At 40.8% G+C, this 9,646-nt stretch overlaps 1 protein-coding gene across 1 annotated transcript in view; it reads right to left on the bottom strand.

Annotated features, from left to right (window-relative positions):
• The window catches only part of LRRFIP2 (LRR binding FLII interacting protein 2), a 76,741-nt gene that overhangs the window by 47,416 nt on the left and 19,679 nt on the right, over window positions 1-9,646 (bottom strand). The window contains exons 4-7 of the mRNA XM_077754498.1: window positions 6,830-6,886; window positions 6,695-6,739; window positions 2,152-2,193; window positions 653-718 (exon numbers count right to left, since the gene is read on the bottom strand). Coding sequence (XP_077610624.1) covers window positions 653-718; window positions 2,152-2,193; window positions 6,695-6,739; window positions 6,830-6,886 — 210 coding nt within the window. The remainder of the gene's footprint in view (window positions 1-652; window positions 719-2,151; window positions 2,194-6,694; window positions 6,740-6,829; window positions 6,887-9,646) is intronic.

Genomic DNA, 9,646 nt, shown 5'->3' with positions numbered 1-9,646 from the left:
AGCGTCAGAGCCCCTTCCACGGGAACCAGGTAGCAGGGAGCCCGGGATGGATTTTCCTGCCAGGACTGGGGCAGCCTAACAGGAAGAGGTGTCCCTCACACCCCAGTGGGCATTCCGGACACACTTTGTCTAGCGAAGCGGCTGGGAGTGGCTGGACGGAGCACTACAGTTCTGTAGCTTCGTGGCGTAACGGGCTCAGGAGTTCTCTGCACAACGGCACAGAACTGTGCTAACACATATATCATGGTTTCTACTGGAAAACTCCATGTTCCCAAAATTTAACCTACAAACTCTCAGAATGAAACCTATTTGTGAGTTTGGTATTGTGATACCACAACTAAATGAATTCAAATTTCCAAAATAAGGATAAAAATCTCACTAAACATATTCTTGAAGTATATACCAAAAGACAGTTCATAAATGAAAACAGGTGGTGAAGGAACTTCTTGTATTAACTTGATATTAGATCCTGGAAGTGAAAACAAAATTACTTTCAAATAAGATTCTGAATAATCATGCTTGGGTACGCTATCAAACTTCAATAATGCCTAAGGCACACCAAAGTTGCGATCATAATTCTTAAGTTCCCTAAAAGTAATCAGTGACTTTCACAGCAGCACAAGACCGTGGGACACGAGAGAACACAACTAACCAGTGGGTCTTTATGAGAACCAGAAGAACTCTTCTTCATCCCGTAAGAGTGACTGTAAGAATGGTTCTGGAAATAAACACGTCAAGTTAACTTTAATGATTATATAGTGAAGCTTTAACAATAACTTCACAAAATCTGTTTTAAAATTATACAAAGATGCGTATGAGATACAGAGCAGCCCCCATGCAATCTACTTCCCGGATGTTAGTAAATGAGTCACTGCCCTTGCCTAGCTCAGATCTCCGGCACCTCTGCACGTCTGCAACCCCCTCTTTTCCCACTGCACCATCCAGCTCCACGTGCAACCGGCTAAAACAGATGCAATCACGACTCAGAGCCAGGCAGAGAGGGTTTGTGGGGATGTTCTCCCACCCCTTATTTGAGTCCTATCTTCCTTATAAAGATACGGGTGACAAGAGGGTCCACCTCCTTCTAGGTCGTCCTCAGCCAAAGGGCAGAAGGCAATCCTTTGGGATCAACCAAAAAAGACCGAAAGAGAAAGAACATGACATTGCTTCGCCCAAGAATGTACTCTTGACCCAAGTCAGTGGTCCCGCAGCACGTGCTGCTCCGGAGAACGGCCTCCATGGTCCGGACCATCCCTCAGAGCGGCAGCATCATCAGACAGTGGCCTGACACGCAGGTCCTAGGAAGACAGCACTGTCTCAGTACAGAACTTCTCCCAGGAGCACAGAGCCAAGTGTATACGGGGAATAAAGGACACAAACAGTGGCACACAGGCTGACAGGTAGACAAGAAACCCAATATGGCTCCGCACCACGCATCTGAACGAGGAGGGGCAGGGGGATGCGCTCTAGCGGTCACTAGTGTGCACCCGGCAAACCACCTGACACACGCACAGCTCCATCCTGAGACTGTCCACTCACTCTTCTTTTTGAACATGCATAACCTTCCATGTAGACGTTACCCTGAACATTTTAAGAGATGACTACATGGTCTAGAAACAGGCAACCCGCTGACATAACCTAAGGAAAACATGCTATAACTAAACTTCCTTGGCTAAAATGACATACATAACAAACCAACCAAATCAAGCAAAGACAAGCAAACGTAACTGACATTTCAGGCATCATTTCTCCCTGCTGGCTGCTTCCTGTTTGGTAACTTCGCACCTGCTGACTTGGGGCACACAGCGCGAGACACAGCAGGGCCCATAGCTCAGTGAGTATCAAACGCTGCCAGGAACGTGTCTTCCGGGCAACAGACATGTGTCAGCTGCGTGGTTCATCACTTTGAAAAAAGAAGCTACTACCACTCTTAGTCCTGAACAGGGAAGCAAGTCATTGTTAGCTGATCCTAAAATTCTAAAAGAAAAAATTATTCGAATGGTAAATTATGCCACGATTCCATTACTGGCCACATTCTTTCCCCAAAGCATAATAACAAACCTGTGAGAGTTAGTCACAATCTGTGATTAGCATCATCAGGCATTTATAAAGAAAAACTCTACATTTAACACAAAGTCATGCACCACATACTAGTGACGGAAGTCTTGATGATCTGTCCTTGAGAGCATCATACTGGGTTTCGGAGAAAGGTACCAGTCCAAAATCAGAGATATAAGGAGAAAAAAGCAACATTTGCAAAGATTAAAAATCCAAACTGGAATTTAAATAAGAACTTAATTTTAAAAAATCCAGCACACCTTAAAGGCCCAAAGTTATACACAAAGGTTGTTACATTTGAATTAAAAAACATATTTTCCCCCACCCACACTTCCCTAGTTATTGCTAAACTGTATGTACATGTAAAACTGCATGTTCTCTTTCAGATCCAGGATTCCTCATCAGTAACGGTGAGACGATTCGATCTCAGTACACTCTAGCACAAAACATCCTAAGAAAGTCTTTAAATGTGGGAATTAAGCATTCTGAAGTTAAAAGATATTTTACTTATTACTGTGACTGTTACCATCACTTCCCATTGTTTGAAACGTGGCAAAGCGAGGCACGAACAGACAATGAAGTGAGAGCACATAACATCATCAAGCTGACAAAAAACAAATGCAGGATCAACATGTAGGATGTTCCCTTGGACCTGCCTGTGGACATACAGCTGAAAACCTCCTTTCTCAACTAAACTAAAAACCAAAAACACTGGACAAAACTGGAAATTTAATGTGAGCAAAGTGTGGAATGCACAGTATACATACAGGGCTGGCATTATAAGCATAAAAAAGGAACAATACATAAAACTTAAGATAAAACCAGAAAAATCACATTTCATGTACAGACTCTAAGAAAATAAGATAAAAGGCATAACACTACATTTCAAACCCAAGAAACGTAATTAAATAGTTAACTACTTAGATTTCTGGTTTCCTAATTTTGTATTTTAAGCATTCTAGCTTATACCTTTTAAGCAATCTGACCCAGAAGAGGCAAGGAATAAAGTGTTATTATATGTGCAAAAAAAATCTGTCTAAAATTTTCTAGAATGCCTAAAGGTGTGCATTTGGCAAATTATGTGCAATGATAAATGTCTCTGTGTGGTGAGTGTCATTTCCCTGAAAGTAAAGTCCCTTCTCAGTAGAAATTTCACTTAGGTCTTTACTCAGTCAACAAAATATCTTTTTTGTTTAAAAGAGAATGCCATCACAAAATTATGTTATGACTCGAATCACACATTCTTGCATATTAACTATCCCACCCTCCTGACCAGGTAAGTTCACTGAAGACAACAGTCATGTCTTGTGTTTTCTGGCCCTCTCTGGAGCACCGAAGGCATTTTACAAAGGCATAGAATTTAACAAGTTGCATCGCAATTGACCTGTTTCAATTTTCCTTTCCCAAAATGTAATGTAGAGTTCAGATGTTTTTTTTAAATTCTTGACTCTATCTAGTAAGAAATCCGTAACTGACACTCCAATGCTACTAAAACAATGGAGTAAATGGAAAGAATCCGCCCAGGACACACCAACTGGTGTTTATGTTGTTTAAAAACAAACAATTCATCAAAGAAGGAGAACTGAAGATATTAAGGGCTCCAGCTAAAATATTTCCAAAATGCTATTATGGTCTACTAAGAAAAAAAATTTTTTTAACTCTCCCAGAAAGTTACCTGAGGGTCTTCATTTGAAACAAAATCAAAAGAAATACAGCAAACAAGTTGTGGAAACAATGTTCAGCATGTGTCAATTTCCACTGGGATAGACCTACTACCCACCCCCACAGAACTCTCAGAGTCAGCAGTGAACGCATAACATTAACACTGCACATTTTTCTGAACTACACACCATGATGTCTCTCCTTCTGGGTGTACTGGCTCTGCTCCAGTGCGTCCCAGTTATGTCCTTCGATGGGCTCTTCCATGGAATTAAACAGTGCAGTAGTAAATGAAAGACACAAATTGCAAGCATATTAAAAGTATATTCATTAAAATTACACTAAGGCTATTGGTAATTAAATACAGAACTAATATATGTAACAGTAAATATCTGCACCAGGAAGAAACTGCCATGTATCCCTACTGCTCTAGTTCAAGAGCATCTCAATTTTCTAATTTTGGACATCTACCTTATAGTCTTCTTGTATTTCAGTATAAAAAGCAGTGACCAAGCATTTGTAAGATGTTTTTTAAAGGCTGATAGTTTTTGAAAGAAACAGATTTTAAATTCTAACCTCAGGGCTTTGATTTCATCCTCTTTTCCCCAAACCAACCATTCTTAGTCCTGAACTATCTTTGCTCTTTTTATTTGTATACAGAATGCCTATAGCACGGACACCATTTCCAGCCCAAATACCTCCTGGCCATTTGTCAAGAAAAGCACTGAAATTTAACTGGACGAAGATCAAAATCCTAAGAGTGTGGCAGAAAACCTTAAATATGTCTGCCCTCAAGTCCAGGTACTGCCAATGTCCATACATCAATACAAGGTCCGGAAGTGTTAGACCTTTTAATATACAGCTCGTAAGTTTTAAAAAGTAACTGATGGGGGCGCCTGGGTGGCTCAGTGGGTTGAGCATCCGACTTCGGTTCAGGTTATGATCTCATGGTCTGCGAGTTTGAGCCCCACATTGGGCTCTGTGCTGACAGCTCAGAGCCTGGAGACTGTTTCAGATTCTGTGTCTCCCTCTCTCTCTGCTCCTCCCCCGCTCACACTCTGTCTCCCTCCACTCTTTCTCTCTCTCAAAAATAAACATTAAAAAAATTTAATAACTGATAAATATCAAAACTCCCAAATTACACAATAGCAAATTTTCAGTTACCATAGCAAAATAAAATACTGTGAAGTTCTACTTTTATCTTAAATTCATTTAATGATATGATTTCCATAATAAGAAAATCCTCATCATTACTATATAGACACTCAGGGTAATCAACTCCTTATTAGTTTAATTGCACATTTAATTCCTCTTGTGCTTATTTGCAGATTCATTTTAAAGGTTCCTAAATTAGGTCAAACTTAGATAGTTTTACTGTTCACTATATATTAAACAAATGTAACTAACAGATAGTCAAGCTTGGCTGCGACCACATAGAAATTTAAATAACCAGCCTGAGGATAACTGATGATGAGAACTTTACACTATGAACGCTATAATGGAAAGCAAAGAAAAAAGCCATAAATTTTAAAAAAATTTTTTTAAATGTTTTTATTTATTTCTAGGAGAGAGAGAGAGAGACAGCGTGAGCAGGGGAGGGTCAGAGAGAGAGGGAGTCACAGACTCCGAAACAGGCTCCAGGCTCTGAGCTGGCAGTCAGCACAGAGCCCGACGCGGGGCTCGAACCGACGAACCGCGAGATCATGACCTGAGCCGAAGTCGGACGCTTAACCGACTAAGCCACCCAGCTGCCCCAAAAAGCCATAAATTTTTAAAAAGTGGGGAGAGATTCCTTTCAAAGCCCCCAACACTCAACTTTCAAGCTTTTGTTGACTAACTCCCTGTAAGATTCTTTCCAAACTGTCTAAAGAGGAAAAAAAAATATCTCCAGGGAGAAGCAGGATGAGTTCATTTAATCTTTAAAAAATGGTTCTCCTATAAAATCATTCTCAAGCTACTGATTAGTTTACTGTGAAGGCTTGTTAATATTCTTACAAATCTAAACTTTTGCAATTAATGAAAATATTTAGGATTCAAAAACAAGTCTGCTAACTTACTGTAAAAAGATAGGAGATTACATTCCCCAGTGAGAACTATAACCAGAGTAAAGGACTACTTAAGAATTACAAACACATCAGTATCTAGTTTACCAGAGCATACGTGGGTTATAGAGTGCTATTATATCCTATACAAGACAGCAAGAAAACTAGACTTAGGGAAAGTTAACCAATATAGACCTCAACATGAAAGATCGTTTTACTGAGGAAAAACAGATATGAGCATATACACAACATTACCCAGGCACAAATGAACAGCACTGCTTTAAGGTTTGAAGCACATTCTTTAAAAAGAGAGGAGCGTCTTGACACAAGACACAGCCTTTCATGAGCAAACCCCATTTACCCTGACTCACAGCCATGAGCCAACCTCATTTACCCTGACTCACAGCCTTGGTGCGAGGATGCTGATGCGCACCACACCTGTTAACCAAAATGCTCAAGTGTGGCAACTACTATAAATGTGATAAGCAGGTAATTTTTCAAATCAGTAGCTCAACTTTTGTATGCAATAAAACTGTCATTAGTCACCCAAGCCCCAAGCAATTACCCACTTAATAAACTGCTTTTCAAAAAAAATATGAAAGTAGGAAAATTTGAAAGTTGAACCACACAGATGTCATTCCATAAAAATCAATCTTACTCTTTTGTGATAATTTTCCAAAATCAAAGGTCCTTTTATAGAAAAATAGTAAATACCTATGTTAAGAAATTAAGATAGGCATGATTTTAGAATTGATTTATACTGATTATAGCAATGATTTAGAGAAAGTATCCCCTGCCAATGAAAGGCCTTGGCCAGTATTTCCTTGTTACGGTCTAAAGGCAGCGGGACATAGGAGCTCTGTCAGGTCACGCAGGCTGTGGGAGGCTCACACACAGAAGCCGCCGTCACCGCACAAACAACGTTAAGTACCAACCCTGTGGCTGCCAAGACTCCGAACGGACAGCGCATCCTCAACTCCCTGATAAGAAGAAACAGAGTGTACGTTAGTGGGCGACTGCGTTACGTCAACAAGGAAAAGTATCGGGCAAACTTATCAGCTGTTACAAACCAGAGACGGCCGCCGACGGCTGGCCCGGTGGGAGTACCGGGCCCTTTCGGAGTCTTCCTGGGAAAGGAGAAAGTACACGGACAGTTAACCACTGAACGGAGGCTTGTCTGTCACGGCCGCTGAGCACAGGCTAAGGGCACAGCAGCACCTTTCCCAGAGCAGGCAGGTGTGGACGGCTCAGCTTCAACAGCTGGGTCTGAGGCATGCACATGCTTCAGGCGACAAGAAAGCAGAAATAATCTCGGAAATCGTTTTACTTTAATAAGTGTATGCATGTCTGACCACTTGTAGAATGTAACCGATATATGACCATGAGAGTGCAATATACCAAGATAAAAATAAGCAAGTGTACTTAATAAACAATAGAGTTCAGTGTTAAAGTAGACTTTTATCTATTTTTTTCTCATTGTGAATGTTCATTTATGCAAGGCAGGAAGAAATGTTGCATACAGGGATAGTTTAAGGATCTAAAGAAATCTGGGTCATAACTTTGTGCTCACAGAAAAGAATTTCTTCTTGTTTTCTGGTACCACTCTACCTGGAAAAGAATAACTAAATGTGTGTTGTTAATATGAAAAACTAATTTTAATTTGAAGAAACTAAATAAATATTTTAGAGTTGGAAAAGTTATCTCAAGATGGTACAAACAAAGCAAAGCAAACCAACAACCATGACCACAGCCTAACAGCTGATTAAATCAGATGCAATTCTAAACTTTTCCACAGTCAGCTATTAGCACTGGAGCATTAAGCCCTGAGTCTGAAATCAAACGACTAGTCCCCTAGAATCTCATCAACTGAAACAGTAAGGAACTTCTGATCTTTCAGAATTTCAAAGTCCAAAATGTTAAAGTAATTTGCAATGACTAAGAATCTACACGCAACTGTCCAACTGGGCTCATAGCTAATCAACACTGTCTTTTCCAAAATGAATCAGTACTTTGATGTCACATGGCCCTTAGCATGACCACTACATGGGACAAAGAGATGTTGCTATGTCTGAGCACTCATTTCAAATATAGAAACAGTGAGTCGACGGACACACCAGAATGCCATATTCTGGTCCTGATTGTTCAGTGTCCTTCAAAAACTCCTGGCTGTCACCTGCCTTGTACATTAATGCATGTGATCAAATCTGTTCAGAAGCCTGGAAGCACCAGAATGATTCAATTATTCAATATCCAATAGGGTGTTCTGACCTTTAGGAGTTTCACTCATTTACATTTTTCTTATAGAACCGACACATATAATCTGCAAGAGCCAAGCAAATTTCTTTCCTCCCCTTGACTCTCAGGTTACACACCCAAAAGTTCTGCGGGGCATGTGCATAAACCCAGAAGGGTAGGTACAGTTTATTAAGTGGTAACCAGCTCTAGACTAGTTAGCTTTAAAAAACCTTGTACTACACAGGCAGGTTAATTCTACTTGCCCCTTTCCAGTCTCATTTGGGGTACTAGGGCAACAAACATAGTTTAATGTTCAATCTTCCCTTTACGCTTTTTTTTTTTAAAAATATAATTTATTTTTTAATTTACATCCAAGTTAGTTATCAGATAGTGCAATAATGATTTCAGGAATAGATTCTTTAATGCCCTTAATGCCCATTAGCCCATCTCCCTCCCACAACCCCTCCAGTAACCCTCTGTTTGTTCTCTATTTAAGAGTCTCTTGTGGGGCGCCTGGGTGGCTTAGTCGGTTAAGCGTCCGACTTTCGCTTAGGTCATGATCTCGCGGTTCGTGGGTTCGAACCCCGCGTCGGGCTCTGTGCTGACTGCCAGCTCAGAGCCTGGAGCCTGTTTCAGTCTGTGACTCCCTCTCTCTCTGACCCTCCCCTGCTCGCGCTGTCTCTCTCTCTCTCTCTCCTAGAAATAAATAAAACATTTAAAAAAAAAAAAAGAGTCTCTTGTGTTTTGTCCCCCACCCACCCTGTTTTCATATTATTTTTGCTTCCCTTTCTTTGCCCTTTATTTTCATTCCACCTACCACACAGGAGCACTTTTTTAAAACCCACCTCTAAAAACAGGACAGCCCATTAGAGATTCAGCAAAGACAGATGAATTCATATTTATTTTTAATTACACTACTATAAAAATAATTAATAAAAATACCTTCCACAGACTTTCTTTCTAATCCCATTTGGGAACAAATGGCCTAAAAAGACCTTAGAAGACTACAGAATAGCATGTAAACCCATACGGGCCAGTTAGGATGATGTGAGAGAATACGGTTAATCCAGTCCTGTCCACCGGAGCTTTGTGATAAAGGGAAATATGCTGTGTGCTGTCGAACGCAGTAGCCACCGGCCACACGTGGTACGGACCACCTGCAATGCTCCAAGTGCAACTGAGGAATGAGATTTTACTAAGTGCAACCACACATGGCCAGTGGTTACTGGACAAACAGTAAGGCAAACTCAAAGCAAATTTTTATTACACCAAAAAAGACACAAAGCTCCTATTTTATTAAGAGGCTGCCATGTAGCGCGACTCTTACATAAAGAGGCAGGCATTTAGGCTGTTGTAACTTACGGCCCCGGACCTTGGCTACTTCTGCACAGTGGCAAATAAAAGAGAAAGAGAAGGAAACCCTTAGAAAAGACCTTAGCACCAACCCTAGAATTATTGTTAAGTGCTAGAAAGGTCCTGAGAGATTTTATAGTCTGAACCCTTCGTTTTAAAGTAAAGGAAATTGCCGCTAAAAAAGATCAAGCAGGCTCCGCAAAGACAGAAAGCGGGGACCAGCATTCCTTCTCCTGACTCCCTAGACCGCTGAACCGTCATGGGACCCTCGTGTCCTGGCCGGACCCACACTGACTGTG

Source organism: Crocuta crocuta, unplaced genomic scaffold, assembly GCF_008692635.1.
Source record: "Crocuta crocuta isolate KB4526 unplaced genomic scaffold, BGI_CrCroc_1.0 scaffold70, whole genome shotgun sequence".
In the NCBI taxonomy this organism is placed as follows: Eukaryota; Metazoa; Chordata; class Mammalia; order Carnivora; family Hyaenidae; genus Crocuta; species Crocuta crocuta.
This window is presented reverse-complemented; position numbering and strand designations above follow the sequence as displayed.